The following is a 19,400-nucleotide window of genomic DNA, read 5'->3' as shown; positions in this document are numbered from 1 at the left end:
CAAGGTTCCAAAAAAGCTTAATTACCAGGTTTTCCAGATAATGGAACAATGTAAACCCCTACTTATGATGGTATAAGAGTGACCTATGCCCGGGCAAACAGATAAACAAGAAAAGAAAAAGAAAAAAAGCAGACACTTGAAAGAGTAGTTTTGAGGACATGGAAGCAAAACTCTGCAAAACTCAGAAAAATCTCAAATTATCATCAAATTTCTCTACAAATCAAAGCAGAGAAGTACATAATTGTACCTTTTTATAATAGAAAAATGAACAACTCTATTTTTTCCCACTGAAAAAATATTTCTGCCTAGAAGATCTTAGCATGTTATTCCTAACAGTTTTATACAACATACATTTAATTTCAAATTTAGAAATACCTCTGTCTCTCTCTCTCACACACACAATACCTCTGTTCCAGGTAACATCCATTACATTTCTTTTTTCACTGTTCCCCTAACACTCTTCATGGTAATAAAAAGGGAAGAACCTGGATGATTAACTCTACAGTTTCTTCCCCACTTTATACAATTGTCTTAGGACCTTCAGCTGAAAAGGTTTCTTTATATTCTCTTCTTTTTTCACATTAAACAGGGGAAAAAAAAATACCTGTTTATAAAGCCAACCTCGTCTGACCACAGGTGCATTAGGATTCCTTTTAATTGAATTTGATCTCTTCCCAAAATTATGAACTTTTTTTGAGGCCCGTGAAGTCTAAAAAAAAAAGAAAAAGAAAACAGCCCAACAGGAAATATGGTATTAATGCCTAGATATTGAGTTTACTTTTTATCTTCATAATTTTAACTTTTTAAAATCTTTTCTCCAGATTGCTTTGAAACTTCCAATATTTAATCTTTTCAGATGAATTGTTGCAATTCTGCTTTTGTGTCTTAGTTGTTTCAAGTATAAGAATTCTGCACAAAGGCTTTTCCTCTTCAAGGATATTACAAAAGGATCACATATTCCTCTCCTTTAAAATTTTCAGGAACAATTTTTAAAAAGGCACAGTGTATGGCAGTATTTTGCCCTACGCGCTAAATAAAATGAAACTTGAGAAAAAATTATATTAACACATTTTAAAGAATAAACCAAATGACAGAACTTTTTGACTTCTATCTGCAGTTAACAGTGTTGTCCCAACTAAAGAAAGTCAACAGTGTCAAGTTACAAGAGCAAATCTCACAGATAAAATATAAACAAACATATCACATTAAGTCAAAACAAGACTGGGAGGAACTGCTTCACGTCATGTAGTGTTTTCTTCTTTACGGACAACTCTGAACTTGAATGATGCCAGCCAGATGGTGTTTACCATATTCTTAAAAGTACACATAATCTTTTAAAACATTGCTATGTTTAACCCAAACAATTTATCTTGGTCAGAATGATAGCTGTAACCAACAAACATAAAGACAAAAGAAGCTGAATTTCAATTTCTCTGTGAAGGTAAGTTGGAGAAGGAAATGTCAACCCACTCCAGTGTTCTTGCCTGGAGAATCCCAGGGACAGAGGAGCCTGGTGGGCTGCCATCTATGGGGTCGCACAGAGTCAGACATGACTGGAACAACTCAGCAGAAGCAGCAACAAGGAAGGTAAGTAGTATCAATTTATTTCTTATTTTTCAACTTACTAGAATCTTTGGAAAGCTAGCACATTTCATTAGAACCTCCTTTTGTAAAACTTATATTAGTACATAATAGAATTTTAAGGTCCAATATCAACCATGGGATTTTTTTTTTCTGGATAAATTTTAATTTCCTCTTGAACAAGTAATGCATAAAAACACAGTATAAATCTCAAATGGTACAAAAATATGTAGAAGGACCAGTCTACTTCTCACCTCTAGACTCCAGCATCCAAACAACCCAAACACTCTAGGCAACTAATGTCACTGTGTATGTATGTGTGTCTATCCATGTAGATAACTCTTTTCATAGTTACAGAATGTCTTTCTTTCCCCCTCAAATAACTGCCTATATAACACCTACTCCTTAGTATTCTTCTTTAAGTGTCATGTAAGTTATCAATACTAGGCACACATGATAGTTTTCTGTGGCTGAATTTCTCATTCTCTCTTTTGACTTCTGGGATTTGTCATATTTAGACAGCACATCTGCATTCTGAGTTTGCTGTTGTGTTTTTTTTTTTAAACTTCCATTGTTTTCTGTACTGCTTTTATAGTTTTGTTTTTTTACCATTTTAAACACCTGGTCCATCTGGAAAATTCTGGGTGTAAAGTGTGAGGCACAGATTCAACTTTCTTTCTAGACAATGACTTAGTAGCTCTCAACCCACCAGTCATTTTTCTAGATTTTAATTAAAATGCACTATGATGCTGTTATCCTTTATGTCATATATGAAATAGAAATAACTTACATTATTTGAAAACTTATACTTACTTGTCATATTCTACAATATTTCATTAACGAAACCTTAACAAGTATTCTTTACAGTAACCATAATTTACTATTACAACTGTTTTACTATTATAAAATACATAATTATTTTCTAAATAAATGAAGACAATTCTTTTATCATCCTTTGATTCTCTTGCTATCCTTAATTTAGGCACCAAGTAGTAACTTTAAGGCAACTATTTATTCAGATTTAGCAGATTTTCTAAGAGTTTGAAGACATTTTTATATTAAAATTCTACATCAAAACATTAACATTATGGTACAAGAAGCAATAACTATGAATTATTACAGCCACACAAGTCTGAGATCATAGATTAAACAGTATTTTTGTTTCTGATTACAAAGAAAAACCATCTACTTCTGTATGCATATGGCTATGACACTTTTCACATAATGGATTCTAAACAATTCAGTCATCAAGCAACTGGCATAGGGTTTTGAAACCTTTTAGCAGTAATGGATTCTACATTAACAAAATAGTATAATATAATATTATAGAATAAAATAGAATATATATATCATTCTAGGCATACTTAATAATGGGATTTCTAGGTCACTGAATTAATTGTCACCTTTAAAACCTAAGTCGATTCAATAAACTGCCACTGTCTCACATAAACATCCATTATATTTGTAAAACAACTCAAAATCAGAACTCTATAGTATTTTAAAAATGTAAGTCATTAAATTATTAAAATATCATCTTATTTCTTTATATTCCAAGGCATTGCTTCTTATGCCAATTACCTCAAATGTACTTAGATTCATGTAATAGCAAAAATGAAATGATTATTCTATAACTCTAAGTTCATTAAAGAGTAATAATAATGAATACGACCAATTATGCCAGTTATCAATAACTAAGAGTAAGCAAAATAACTTACCCTCCCTACAGGGCTCATTGGATGCACCGCATAGTCTGAAGTCATGTTATAGTTAGAAGCTTCATTTATCATACTTATAGGTCGTTCCTTTTTTTCTTCAGATGTCATGGTTGCAACAGTCCTGAAAATATAACATGTCAAGAGTGCTAGAACGTGCTGCTTCTGTAAACCACTTTATAATAACGTTTTCCTGGAGCTAACAATGCTGGTGTCTGACTTTTCCAAACAGCTAGGTATTAGTTAGAGCTTAATAAGCTCTATAGTTGCAGCTTAATACTTATAACTACTTGAAATATAACTAAGCACAACTTAAGTTAATATCATGTTTATTTTAATAAGCCTTCTTACAGATATGCTACTCGGTCATCTAACTGGAACGTTAAAATTTTAATTACAAGAAGACCATAACAATGATAGGGAATTCCCAGGTGGTCAGGACTCCTCACTTTCACTGCCAAGGGCGCGGGTTCGATCCTTGGTTGAAGAACCGAGATCCCACAAGACAGGCAGTGAAGCAGCCCTCTCCCAACCCCCTAAAAGAAAATAATAACAATGGTACCAACAACTAATTTTTGAGAACAGATTTATAAACTATTTTCAAATAAATTTCACTTGATGCTTATAAAAATCCTGAGAAATGGTATAATTCCCAGTATCTCTATTTAAGGATGAGAAACCTAAGCTCAAATGAGTTTGATAATTTGACCAAGTTTAGTTCCCCCTGACCTTGCATCCAGGGATCTTGAGTTTATTCTCTGTATTTGAGCTATTGTAAAAATAGCTTCTGAAATTACATTCCTCATGAAAAAAATTTTAAGCCATGTTTCTATACCACACATGGTAAACAGATGGTTTACCATATATTCTGTTACTACACTTGACTGCAAGTGTCCAGATTAAAAACTGTTCAACTGCCCTGTATTAAACACGGATAACGGCAATTGGAATGCTGACCCCATTTTGAGCAGAGGTGTTCCATGAAACGCTTTACTTACTGTTCATTTACTACAAAAATACAATTGTCCTGGGACGGCTGTCCGGTGACTGGATGTTTACAGGTCACTTTCCTTTCATTATGGCTGGAAGAAAAGAGAGTAAGAGAAAATGTATGTACTATTACCACAAACTTTACAAAATACCAGGTAGCGAAATAGCCAATTTCTTTATTGCAACAATAAAGTTAGTGAGTAAAGGCAATGCAATTCAAAGCCCCAGGCATTGACACTCCTACATAACCCTTTCTACTGTCTATTGTATGCACATGTGTGTGTGAATGCTAACTTAGTTTTACAGTACAGCTAGACTCACCAGTTCCCAACCCACCCCCATCCACAGTAGGACCTCAATTTGTTCTTCTATTTTCATAAACAAAAGTAAGTTGATCTGGTTCCACAATCATTGCATTTTACATGATAGGTGGGCCATGAACAGAAAATGTGAGTATCCACCTACATCCATTATTTTGTATCCCAGTCTAGGCACATTATAGAGACCCACTGTCAAATTCAAACATGGAAAAATCAATCTAATAGCACTACAAGATGGGCACCAGCATATTAAAACAAAGACTGTAGCAGTGGAAGAGCAATAATTTATGGGATTGTCGTTTCACGAAGAAATCTTGACATAAATAATGTAAAGGGACAGATTTTTATATCTGAAGAAAGTATGCTACAGAAAAATGTAAGAGGAGAAATGGAAGGAGTAAATAAAATTTTTAAATGGATATACAAACAACACAAACAAAGAAAAATCTACCTTTTATGCTTGCTGGAAAAAAAAAAAAACTGCTTTGATTTAAGAGTGGCTATTTTTTGGAGAATAAGACCTTTGCCTAAGAAACACTATTCTTCCTAGGTCAAGTGATAAGATTATGCCTACTACTGTCTTCTAGATATGAGAGGAGAAAAATCCCAATCTATTTATCTAAGCCCAAAATAACAGATGCCCAAAATAATATGCAACATGCAATGATACCTAAAAAATATACATCATTTGTAAGCAAATATTTTTTTTTCCCCACTGAGTAACACATCACAAAGAAACCTGTAAGGAAGATCAATCACTGACGTGCTAGACCTTAGAAAACAATTACAGAGAAAACAGTCAAGATATTGTACTGAATCCTGCTCTGTTAATTTTAAAAAATTATTCCACGTGATCTGTATTATAGGACATTTATAATCATAAGCCACAAGCTTCCTGGCAAACGTTAGGTACATAAGTTCTTTTTCCAAACCAAAACTTTCACCAATATTCTTTTTATTGGTTACTCAAGTATTAGAAACTTTACCCAGTAAATAAAACTAAAACCATCTAAAACAGTACATAGTTTTTTTTTTAAAAGCATTATATATTGACTATCATGATAATAGAATGATGGATGGAATATAACGTGTTTCTATGATTCCTCTAGTTTATAGGAGCTTATTACACCAGTAGGTGTTTACAGCCTTTTGTGGTGTTTTTTTTCCTTTTTAAACAAAACACATTTAATAGGTGATAAGAGGCGGTGGGTTTAGATATTTATTTGTGGTGATACTTTCACTACGTAAAAAGCATGCAAATGACTTTCTTACCTGTTGATTTAAGAAAGTGCAACAATGGAAACCTAAAGTCTCATAATGGGACATCAGTTTATGTAGTAAGCAATAAACTGATGACAGAATAATTAAGAACAAACAGCCTCTGGAGATAAAGTGGAAAACGCTGAAGTACCTAAATGTGATGAATACTACGAATATGTCAAGGTACATAAATTCTTATGTTTTAATAGAATAAAACATTGTGGGGAAGGGAGTAAACCTATGATAGAGATTAGACACCTTAATAATGAAAAAAGGAGGACAGCATCTTTTTTTAAGTCTCTTCTTGGGAAGGGGCATTAAAAAGCTAGACTTGGTTCAGTGGAAGGTAGGAGAGAAATATACAAATTCTTTTTCTAAAAACCAATATTACAAAAATAAAACAAATATTCCCTATTGTATTGCATTATTTTCCAGTACTATGTCATCTTGTCTAGAGGGAATAAAGCAGACTCTAACCCTAATATTCCAGAAACTGTAAATTATAACCACAGAGCCCTACAATGGTTACTGGACTAACAGATTATTAATCTGACCTCCAGACAATAGATTTGAGTATCCATTAGACAAGGACATGGGCTTCCTTGGTGGCTTAGACCGTAAAGAATATGCCTGCAATCTGGGAGACCTGGGTTTAAATACCTGGGTGGGGAAGATCCCCTGGAGAAGGGACTGGCAACCCACTCCAGTATTCTTGCATCGAGAATTCCATGGACAGAGGAGCCTGTCAGGCTACTGTCCATGGGGTTGCAAAAGAGTCAGACACGACTGAGTAACACACACAGACAAGGACAGAGGGCAAAGGAGACACTAAAATAAAGAACAATCATAAAGGAGCATAAACACTCTCTTCCCCAAAAGTGGATGCTATTTCAATTAAACTGAATACAGTTATACTGTCCAAATACTTTCAGGAGCACAGTTTCTTTAAGTAAAACTCAATAAATAAATGAAAATCTTAGCATTCTTAGTTAAAAGTGCATGCATGCATGCTCAGTCGTGTTTGATTCTGTGACCTCATGGACTGTAGCCTGCCTGGTTCCTCGGTCCATGGGATTTTCCAGGCAAGAATACTGAGTGGGTTGCCATTTCCTTCTCCAGGGGATCTTCCCAACCCAGGAATCAAACCCATGTCTCCTACATTGGCAGGCAGATTCTTTATCACTGAGCCACCTGGGAAGCCCCTTAGTTAAAAGATCAGTGACTAAAATCAATCACGAAAAATGAACATATCTATGTTCTTCTTTTACTTTTTCAAAGTATCCATTGTGTTTTATTTAACATTATATTAAGTTGACATAAAAAATCATTTATTTACAAGGGCACTCTAATTTGCAAGCCTTTTGCTATTCTTTAACGAAAGAAAGAATCTTTCCTATTACTTAGGCCTAACTGTAACATAAACAAAGAAGTCCTCTCAAATGTTTATTTGTTCTGACTTAATTATAGTCTCTCAAGATTACTAGGTTTCTATAAAATTAAAATTCATAAGATTGAGATTTTATAGGCAATTAGTTTAGTTATAAAATGTCATCTCCCATAAAACAACATACTTATCAAATTAAAATCAGAGTAATGTTTTCTAATGATTTTGTTAAAATATCAATTAAAATAATTAAGAGTATGAAAAACCAAAATATCAACCAAACAAAATTCCAGTCTTAACTGTTTACATGTGGTAATTTTCCACAACCTGGTAGGACTGTCAATTCTTACTGCTCTTGTTTGTGCAAATGTATTTTTTATATACTTAAAATTTTATTTTTATATTTCAAAAACTAATTTCTAAATCATCCACAGAAACTAAAAATCAGTTAAAAATATACTGAGCCAACAAATGAAAACAATGTAAACATAACCCAAATGAATCTTTAAAAAAAATAAGCAAAAAGCCATCACTGTTAATGCCTAGAATTCTTTTGGTGCGTAATATACAAGGCTCTTTAATACACATAGCAACTGGGCACCCTGGGAGGTGGCTGGCCATGTATCAAGTCATGACCATCATCCTTGGCACAAAGGAGGAGGGACTGCTCAGGACCACAAGAGGGCAGGGCAAACAAAATTCCAGCCTTTCTTCAGTTCTACAGGTCTGTCTGTAGTGTTGTTTAAGAAGTATATCTTTTCATCCTACAATCACCATCCTTTTCGTAGTCCCAAGTTTTTTTCTTCCCCCTCCTCCTTTGAAGGTTCTCAAAATCCAGATCAAAGTAGCGTCAGTTTTTCTATAACATTTATGTACAAGGATGTTCTGATGCAATTCATGCATTACAGAAAAGCTGAAACATCACATAAATTCTGCATTTGTGTATGCATGAGCACATCCATAAGAAAGCCGAGGTGAGTGCAGAAACTGCTCCTGGTGATGTCGACAGCGAGGCGCACACAAATGGCACACCCGCCCACCCTCAAACGTCCAGCAGCTACTTCAGTTCATTGCCTGTTTTATGAAACACACCCATCCACAGGCAGTGATACGACTGTCTAATGTCACGTCTCTCTACTTCAACACTTCCCAATAATTCACAAGCTGAAATCTCTCCAATGTCCATTTCCACAAGCAAACTGCAGGTCTTTTTCAACGCAAAGTGTATTTGTAGTACTTTTTTTTTTTCCTAAGCATTTAAACATGTGTGAACCTATGTTATGTCTTTCACTAGGCTCCTATCTTTATTTGTTTAATTAATTAGGCTGCAGATTGTTAGTTGAAGCCTATGGGATCTAGTTCCCCAACCAGGGATGGAACCCAGGCCCCATGCATTAGGAGTATGGTGTCTTAACCACCAGACCACCAAGGATGTCCTCCTATTTTTATTTTTATGTGTCACTAACGAGGTTTTTGAGGACTATGCTCCTAAACCCATTTTCCACAAAAGCCCCACACTTTCACTGTCTGAGTTTGCAAGGGAGATGATTTTTAGGAAGACGTGTGCTGTGTTACAGCAAAAGTGACTGTACTAAATTGTGAATTAACATACCTCTGTGCTACTGAAAATGCATTTGAAGCTTTACTAGACAAGGCATTATTTTTTAAATCCTTGCCTGAGATTTTATGCTCTTCACAACTGAAAAGGAAAAATTGAAAAGATATGATTTTAAACAGATCTGTTGTTTCTACAGGAATGCTTATAAAGAAGGGATAAAACTCAGGTCTTGATATAAAACATCCTTATAGTCACAGAACTAGTCCCCATTTTGTCTCAGACTCATTGTGGCATAGCAGCAGATCTAAACTTTTCTAAATATAAGTGCAGGTATTCATCTCCATCTAATTCTTACTTCCAGACTTCTGTCTGAGATGGTTTAATGTGTAAGCTCAGACTAATGGTTTTTCAACTGCGCTAAACTGCGTTAGCTCTGTATGACTCTTCGTGACCAGATGGACTGTAGCCTGCCAGGCTCCTCTGACCATGGGATTCTCCAGGCAAGAATACTGGAGTGAGGTGCCATGTCCTCCTCCAGGGGATCTTCCCGACCCAGGGGCCAAACCCTTGTCTCCTATGCCTCCTGCATTGGCAGTGGGGTTCTTTACCACTAGCACCACCTGGGAAGCCCTGGGAACAATTTTTATCTCCCAAGGGACATTGGGAAATGTGTGGTAAGGTGTCTGGTTTTACATATATGTTATTGAAGTATAGTTGATTTACAATGATGTGTTCATTTCTGCAAATGGCAAAGTGACTCAGTTATGCATATATATATATCCTTTTTAATAATATTAAAAAGAATATGTATTCTTTTTAATATTCTTTTCCATTAGGTTTATCCTGGACCTTGAATATAGTTCCCTGTGCTATACGGTAGACCTTGTTGTATACATCCACTGTCTGGTAGCACTTTTTGAACATTACAACTGGGGCTCGTATGTAGTGAGTAGAGGCCAGGATGCTGCTCAACATCTTACAACTTGCAGGAGAATTTTTCACAGGGAAAAAAGTATCCAGCCCCAAATATCAATATGCTGAGGCTGGGCGACTTCCAGGAGGGCTTGCACCAGGGGGCACCTTCCAGGATTGCTGCTGCCAGTGCCCTGGTCCCTGCGGGGAGCCCACTGTCAACCCACACCTCTGCAGGAGGCCTTCCAACACCAGCAGGGGGACATGGGTTCGATCCCTGGCCGGGGAACTGGGACTGAACATACCACAGAGCAACTAAGCCCAAGCACTGCAACTATTCAGCCCACGAACCGCAACTAGAGAGTCCGTGCGCCACAAGGAAGGATCCTACCTGATGCAATGAAGGTGCCATGTGCTACAACTAAGACCCAAGGCATTTAATACATAAATAAATATTTTAAAAAAAACAGTGCTGAGGTTAATAAACCCTACGTGAAGACCATCACTGCTCTCTAACAATAAACTCTACCACATAAGCCAGGTGTATTATTTCTGTGGGTTCATTGTACCTGTCCACGTCTCAGCTGCCTCACAGTTAGGGAACAGTAGCTATGTCACATGTTTGTCTATTTGTTCAGAACTGTTCTCGGTACCTGGGGATGGCCGTGAACAAAACATAAAAATCACTGCCCTTGTGGAACCTACTTTCTAGTGGGGATGTTTATGAAGATTAAATGAGTAAAGAGTATAAACATGGCCAGGAACAGACAAGCCCTTGAAGACATTTATTTTTGTTATGAACTACAGGAATTGAGCATATGTTGGTGTCATCAGACAACTTGTTAGGTTCAGTAACCTATTTAAACTGAAACAGTTCAAATGAACATGCAACCCGAAAAATGTCAAAAGCTCATGTTATCCCGCTAGTCAATATTTACTGTCAAAGAATAAAGGTGTGATCTCTCGTGGCGCTCATGTTTCTGGTCAAGATATTCCTAATATATCCAAAAACAGAAAATAGAGGAGAAAAGTCACTCTAATACAAAAGCTCCAAGGAGACAGTAGCTATGTTTTTAAGGCAGTATCCGAGAAGGTTTTTAAATAATGACAAACAAAACTTTAAAAAAATGGACTCTGCTATTCTGGAGAGTTCATGACTGAATGAAATAGGTCATATCCAGGAGCTCATTCTGAGGATCACGCTCTATCAAAGGCCCAGGTAAAGGATCAAATCTGTGGCACTTTTAGAAAAGATATCAACAAATTGAGAAACAGCAACACAAATTGCTTGTTCTTTGGCATTATGCCCTCTTCACTCTTTATTACTAGACATTTAATCATTTACTAGAATTTACATGAAAGATCTGCTTAATTCCAACCCCTATGGAACTATTTCAGTCAATGATAATTGGATTTTAAAAGATCTTTAGATGAATAAATCCGTGTGTGTATAAAATGGCATATTTCCATCAAATTATACAAAAAACAAATTAAATGACAAATCTACTGGAGATGGAGTAGAAATTCATTATTCTGCCTTATTCCTTTTCAGATTGCATTTGTGAACCAAACAGCGCCTCTTGAAGGTTACTGTACCTGAAAACGTGGGTGAAGGTGTGCTACCTTAAGCCGTTCTGAGCTTTACATCAAAAGGGAAGGCTGATAAACTACAGTGGTTCCTATAACCCATTTATGGAAACAATTTAATGGGTTAGAGTCCACTCTAAGTGGCAGGTACTGTTATACGAAGAGTAATTTAGGCTGTATGGCAGCGCTCTGAAGACTGGGGATGCTGGTGTTTATGTCCATTTCCAGGCTTGCTAGAGAAAGCCATTTTTGGTTCAGTCCACCCTGCTGGTCTGTTCTCAGCAGGACACTAATGAGGGAGGACGTCAATCAAGGATATCCCTAAGGAAACAATCCCCCATACACTAAACAGATGCCTGAAATGTCCATTTCAAATATAAACCCCAATAAAATTATGGGTTTAGAAAGAGGAAGAAAGACGTCTGCTAAAACGGTGTTTAAATTTTTGAGTATAATGATGAAAGGCAGTAACACTTAATGGAGTGATTATTTCAAAATATACAAGACAAAATATGACATGTTTAGCACAGCTACAAACTGAAAAATGAAATCCAGTTTTTTAGAAAGTTTATTTATTTTTAATCAAAGGCTAATTGCTTTACAATGCTGTCTTGGTTTCTGCCATACATCAACATGAATCAGTCATAGGTAATTTGGTTTTAAAACTCCTATAATCCAACATTAAGGCTACAACTTTGCAACCTTTGTTGAGTGTAAATGTAAATTTTGCATCAGGTATTTATAAACAGGTGAAATACCCTCACATTAAGTCCTTTAAAACATTAGGATCTGTCTGATTTTTGCAAAAATGAATATAGCTCTGAGAGTACTAGATTAAAAAATTAAAATGAATCAGTACAGTACACGGTGTATAGTCTTTAAACCAAATATGGAAAGAAGCTATTTTAGATTTAAAAATAAGAACATTTGAGATTCCAAGGAGATATGATTATTCATGATTGTATAATATGGCAATACTGACTGGTCTATCCTGTTTAGCTGGGTATCTGATCAGTCCCAAACTGGCTGCAGTGGTCCCAAACATCACATGCAGACCACAGAGTCTAGAAGTGAAAGGAAAGTCTCCGCATACACTATTCCTTTTCAAGAGGTTTCTCAAGAACTCCCTGGCCATCCTTGTCTAGACTCTCATTGGCCAGATATATGTGTCAAAAGGGCTTCCCAAGTGACTCAGTGGTAAAGAATCTGCCTGCCAAAGCAAGAGATGTGGGTTTGATCCTTGGGTTGGGACGATCCCCTGGAGGAGGAGGAAAGGTCAACCCACTCTAGTGTGCTGAAGAATCTTATGGACAGAGGAGCCTGGCAGGCTACAGTCCATAGGGTTGCAGAGTCTGAAACGGCTGAAGCGCTTAGCACCCACACATGCATACAAATGAGATCACATAGTATTTGCCTTTCTCGGACTTGTTTCACTTAGCATAAATGCCCTCATGGTCCATCCATGTTGTTTCAAACGGGAATATTCCATTGTGTGCATATGTATATGTACGTACATACAAACTGTATTTTCTTTATCCATTCATTCACTGATAGACGCCTCAGTTGTTTCCGTATCTTGGCTATTATAAACTATGCTGCAATGATCTGGGGTGGGTGGCAGTGCAGACAGCTTTTTGAATTAGTGTTTTTGTTTCCTTTGGATAAATACCCAGAAGGACCTGTTAGATGAACATGGTGATTCTATTTTTAACTTTTTGAGGAACCTCCATACTGTTTCCCACAGTGGCTGCACCAACTTACATTCCCACTAATGTGCACTGAGGGTTCTCTTTCCTCCACATCCTAACCAACACTCACCTCTTAAAACAAGTGATGATAGTGCTTTTAACAGGTTTGACTTGCATTTCCCTGTTGAGCACATGTTCACGTACCTGTTGGTCATCTGTATGTCTTCTTTGGAAAAACATCTTTTCAGACCCTCTGCCGATTTTTTTAACTGAATGTTTTTTTGTGGTTTGTTTTTTTTTTTGCCATTGAGTTGTATGAGTTCTTTATACATTTTAGATATTACTCCTTATCAGACACATGACTTGCTAATATTTTCTCCCACTGGGTAGACTGCCTTTTCATTTTATTGATGGTTTTATTATGCAGTTAGTCCCACTTGCTTATTTTGCTTTTGTTGCTGTTTTCTTTGGTGTTAGGAAAAGATTTTTTTTTTTTAACGTTTTGGCCATTAATAACTATGCACTGGCTACTTCTTAGTATTGCAATTCTCCCCATGGGAATATTTGTTTTAGTGATTTTTTTTTTTAATACTTTGACTTCATGAGTGACTCCAATGATTGCTTTACTACAAAACCCATTCTGTTTTTTAACTTAGGAAATAAACATTGAAATTGTTAACATCAATAACGAAAGATTGAGGGCAGGAGGAGAAGGGGACAACAGAGCATGAGGTGGTTGGATGGCATCACTGATTCAATGGACATGAGCTTGAGTAAACTCCATGAGTTGGTGATGGACAGAGAGGCCTGGCGTGCTGCAGTCCATGGGGTCGCAAAGAGTCGGACATGACTGAGAGACTGAACTGAACTGAACAGCCAGTAATTCGTCTGAGTGATATGTCGGACAGAGAAGAGTTTACTAGGTAGTGTTTTATATGTGTACCAGTGGTAAGAAGGTTGAAAATCTATCAACTATGCACAAAGTATATACTTTAGAAAACTGTCCCACAGAAGAGATTTTGGTTGTCTCTTATTAAATTCAGCTGCAAACCCCCATTTGTGTGATTTGCTCAGCATCATGTATTTCCCTTATGGGAGAGAAAGAAGGATTTAATTTAGTCTAAGAAAAATAGGATATCATAGTGGTTTGGCAGTTCTTTCTGCAACCCTGTCAAGAAGCCAGTATCATGACTTGGACTTTTACAAGGGCTGAGACCTTAAAACGTGCCTCATACCCACAATGCTATTAGGCTGGAGCAAGGCAGAGAGATGTGCGGACTATGGAAGTGATTGTATTTCTCAAATTTAGGTACCAAACCAAACAGCAAACAGCTCAGATGTGCATGGACAACTCTTCAATATCCTTCCACTCCAACCAAAAAGAATACTCAATGTACATTCTCAATGCAGCCTTGGTTTCATTATACTATCAGACAGTTATACTTTTCAACTTGTTTTAAAATTGAAGAGCTTTGCAAACTATCATATATAGGACTGATAAACAACAGGGTCCTACTGTAGAACACAGGGAACTATATTTAATATCCTGTGATAACCCATAATGGAAAAGAATGTATAACTGGATATAACTGAATCACTTGGCTGTATAGTAGGTATTAACAACATTGTAAATCAACTATACTTCAGTTAAAAAAAAAAACTGAAGTGCCTTTACCAATAGAAATTATGATGCTATATATGTCACTCTGAGACTCAGTCTCAAATGAGGTTTAAAAACCATGTCTGAAGTAGTGACTTTAGTTATTAAATATGATTTTTATTTATTAGTTATTAAATCAATTGGGTCTATGGTGATCCAGAGTAATTTTTAAAACACTGTTACATGTAAAGTTGATTAATGTCTTATGCAGATAACTATTTGGATTTATTTTCCTTTAAATAAAAAGGAAAAAAATGCTATGTTGAAATCTGACTACCACAATGACTGTTTCTGCAATTTATTTTTAAACTGAAAATATGCTGGCATGGAAAATTATGCCTGCAATTAAAGGCAGTGTTTTAAGAACAAAAGAAAACACTGAAAGTGCCATGCCTTTTCTTGAGAGAAATGGAATTCTTGAGCCTCAGTTATGTGAATAACCACTGAGTTAGCAATCTAAAAGATTGCAATTTTTTTTCTTTTGCGAAACATGTAAAGTATATATTTCCTTTCCCCACATTTAGTTCTAAATGCCATTTGCCTTTAACTTCCAACTAACTGCTTCCAGACGTCCTGCTAAAACCTCAGTGATTCATTTACCCACATCTCCAAATTTTCCTTTCAGCCTTAACCCCTTATATTCTCTCCCTCCTCCCATCATTCAGGAAATGGAGCATCTCAGATTTCTTGGGGGCTGGGAGTGGGGAGGGGGTATGGAACAAAGGATGCACCCTCTCTGATCCACACTCCCAACAAGAAATATAAAAATCATCACCTAAATAGCAACCACCGTGTGAGATCACTCTGAGCGCAGCTCACACTCTCCACCTGAGCCTGCTGCACTGCAAACTTGACCAGCAATCCTCACACTGCCCCTCCAAGGTACGCATTACAGTCTTCACTATACGTGTGAATACACTGAGGCTCACAGCCTCACTTTTGTTCTCCATGTGTCAGAAGCCACATGGAGACCTGGTCCCCAAAGCTCCAGTTCTGTCTTTTTCAGTCTCCTTTTCCCTGCTTTCAACAGCCGCCCCTTCTTGACTCATCACGGCCAGTGAGACTTCTCAGTTCTGCTTCACATCTTCTCCCAGGTTTCTGCTCAATGGTAACTAAAACACTACACGACACAACACAACACAACACAACACATCACATCACAACACTACCCTTTCCTTGTGCACATCGTGGACACGCACCCTCCTTCGCCTTCTCATGTCTCACTGCCTCGTATCACCCCAAGGCTATACCCATCTGAAGCACAGTAATGAAATCTTCACTGATTCCAATGGAATTTTAAACCCAGTGTTTCTTCTCCATCTTCTTATTCTCTACGGCTTTGCAATCATTCTCCATTCTCAGTTGCTCAGACAACATTATCACAATGTAAATGTAACCTCACATTTCCCTGATTATAGGTCCCAAAGAATTTAAGCACAAATAACATCAATAGTAAACAATGGGATTTTTACAAAAGCACCCAACAGGAATTGAAAACTTTGCTTTTCCCACTGGGAAAATAGGAGTATGATGTAACGCTGCAAGTACAAACCTGAAAGCATTATTATAGACTAGAACAAAATAAAGGAAAAAAATTCAAAATATGAGATTCACATACAAATTCACCTGTTTTAGTTTTTGCATTTACAGATAATTTCTACATCATCTTCTAAAAAAAACTTCCTAAATAAAACCAACATACTAATTTAGAATCTCAAAATAAATTTGACAATAGACTTTAAATAATTTTGGAATTAAGAGAATTCAATTAACACCATGCTAGTTATGAACAAAATGAACCCAGCATGCTAGTAACTGTTATCCATCCTGAGTTTTATGGGAGAGGTACATTTTAGACCACTTAATAAATCACATTATAAACAAAAATGCTTAAAATAATTTAGATAATTGTCTCACTTGGAAGTCATCTGAGTGATTCTTAAGAAGCTTTTAAATAGGGAGGTTAAATGACACTTTATGATTAAAACAGAAAAATGGCTCTTAGAATGTACAAGCTAATCCACCAGAGTCATTTTCTGTCATGCACTCAAGAATCAAGTGACATCTCTGGTTGCTATCCAGAAATTACCCTATGTAAGAAGCTCGCTAATGGCATCTCCATCACTGCCTTAGTCTAGGCTCTTAAGTCTCCCAAGGCCCTTAACAACATCCGAATTCATCTCATTATAATCAGGATATCCCCCATTTAGAGCATCCTCCACTGAACCTCAACTTCCTTCTATAAAACAGCAACTGAAACCAAAACAACAACAAACCTTATTCCAGAGGGCTTTTGAAAGGATCAAGTACCTAAGCACCACCATACGTTACCTAATAAAGCCGTCACTAAATAGTAAGTAGCCCAACTTGAATATGACATGTGGACGCAGGGTGGGTGGACGGGGAGGGTGGGACACACTGGGAGAGTAGGACTGACATATATACGCTGTGCTGTGCTTAGCTGCTCGGTCGTGTCTGACTCTTTGTGACCCCACAGACTGAGGACCGCCAGGCTCCACTGTCCGTAGGGATACTCCAGGCAAGGATACTGCAGTGGGTTGCTATGCCCTCCCTCCAGGGGCTCTTCCCAGCCCAGGGACTGAACCCAGGTCTCCCGCCTTGCAGGCAGGTTCTTTACAGTCTGAGCCACCAGGGAGCCCAAGAAGACTGGAGTGGGTAGTCCTTCTCTTCTCCAGGGAATCTTTCTGATCCAGGAATCGAACCAGGGTCTCCTGCACTGCAGGCAGATTCTTTACCAGCTGAGCTAACGGGGAAGCCCATATCGATTTCACTCCCGTACGTAAAACAGATAGCTGGTGGGAAGCTGGTGTATCGCACATAGAGCTCAGCGTGGTGCTCTGTCATGACCTAGAGGGTTAGTGGGGGGTGAGGGTTCAAGAGGGAGGGCATATATGTATCCATACAGCTGATTGACTTTGTTCTACAGCAGGAACAGACGCAATATTGTAAAGCAATTATATCCCAATTTAAAGAAATACATAATAAACATGAATGTGCTAGCAGAGTGAGGTTTCCTGAAGAGAAGTCAAATTATGTCACATCCTTGCTTTAAAAAGTTTTTGGCTCTCTGCCCTATGTTTAATGTGAAGTACAACTATAATTTAATGAATGAGGAACCTGATAAGTTGATCAAAAGTTAAAGTTCACTGTTGAATGATCTATGTAAAAAGTCCTTGTAAAACCACACAAGAGTAAAAATGATCACAGGGTATATACTCCAGCAATTTCAAAGAACGTTTATTTGAAAAAGTAGTCACTTATTTAAAAAAACTATTAATTACAAAAGTCTAATGGAGTTTTAAAATAAAACTAAGCAGAATTCCAACTTAGGAACACGTCAGTAGTCAGAAATATTTTTGGCATTAAAGAGCAGTATTGTGGCATAACATATACACACACACACACACACACACATACACACACACACACACACAAACCTAAAATTTCCCTAATTCAGACAACTCTATTGCTCCCTAATGAATGCTAATTAGTAATGTTTTATTGTAACATGTATTAAATGGAGGATTACTATACCCCTGGGAAGGAAGTGAACAACAAATTAGAAAAAGCAGAATTTAAGCACCATCTCCTTTGTTTTTTTGGATGGTTATACACTACTTTAAAAAGCTAACCTAGTTCTAAATAGGTTGCAAAAAAGATCCAATTATTATAGGTGAAACATTCTTCCCAACAGAATCAAGCGAAGTTTTTCAAATTAGGAAAAAAATTAGTAATTATTGAATTTGACTATTCTTCATTCATTATTTTCTTACTGCATGAGCGTTACCAAAAAAATGACTTCAAGAATAAAAAGGAAGCTACTGGTAAGTCAAATGATACCCCTATGCCACAAAGACATTTTAAGGAATGGTATGCCTTCAAAATGGCTGTATTTTCTGTGTAACTTAAGTATTTTCACTCACTCAGTATGAGACAGGCACTGGTGACGCTTGGCCTTAACGATATTCTTACAAACAAATAGGAGGAGTAATTAACCAAAAACGAGCCTGATTTGGGGCTGATTTTGCAGTTAGAAAGGGGAAGAGCCGAGATGGTGGCCCAGAAGTGGATGCCACTTGAATTGAGCCTCCATGGGATCAGCAAGAATATTCAGATGTGACCAGAGTTTAGCACAGATGGAAAGGAGGGGGCACAGAAACGGGACTGAAAATCCAGGCTTTGAGTGACAGTACATTTATATATGATTTCCAAGTGGCGCAGTGGTAAAGAATCTGTCTGCCAATGAAGGAGACGCAAGAGATGTGAGTTCGACCCCTGGGTAGGGAAGATCCCCCGGACAAGAAAATGCCAACCCACTCCAGTATTCTTGCCTGGAGAATTCCACAGACAGAGGAGCCTGGTGGACTACAGTCCATAGGGTAGTGAAGAGTCAGACAGGACTGAGCACACACACACACACACACATATATATAAAATTTCTATTATGCAATTTTAAAGCAGTGTATTTGTTCCACTGATAGGTTCTCTGTCACTTCAATTTCAAAGGAATGCATCTTTTTAAACTCTGAAAAGGTCCAAAGAGTAATGCACTTATGTGATGCACACAGCACTTTAATTAAGGCTCGGTTTTGTCAGCAAATCATTATCCCTAAGTACTGAGAAATTTCTCACTTACAGATGAGGCAGAAGTCGGACAAAGATCTGACCCAGAATAGCAGGCAGGGCCCACTTCCCGCAGCAGAGACCCAGACACAGCGAGCACCGCC

General features: G+C 37.2%; 1 protein-coding gene across 5 annotated transcripts in view; it reads right to left on the bottom strand.

The window, feature by feature from the left end:
• The window catches only part of PLEKHA5 (pleckstrin homology domain containing A5), a 251,906-nt gene that overhangs the window by 98,496 nt on the left and 134,010 nt on the right, over window positions 1-19,400 (bottom strand). For all 5 annotated transcript variants that reach the window (XM_061125099.1, XM_061125096.1, XM_061125095.1 and 2 more), the window contains 3 exons: window positions 4,292-4,375; window positions 3,297-3,417; window positions 605-709 (listed from right to left, as the gene is read on the bottom strand). In XM_061125099.1, the coding sequence (XP_060981082.1) occupies window positions 605-709; window positions 3,297-3,417; window positions 4,292-4,375 (310 nt within the window). The remainder of the gene's footprint in view (window positions 1-604; window positions 710-3,296; window positions 3,418-4,291; window positions 4,376-19,400) is intronic.

The sequence above is a fragment of the Dama dama genome, chromosome 22, assembly GCF_033118175.1.
Source record: "Dama dama isolate Ldn47 chromosome 22, ASM3311817v1, whole genome shotgun sequence".
In the NCBI taxonomy this organism is placed as follows: Eukaryota; Metazoa; Chordata; class Mammalia; order Artiodactyla; family Cervidae; genus Dama; species Dama dama.
Note: the sequence above shows the minus strand (reverse complement) of the source record. Positions and strands in the feature narration are given on the sequence as shown.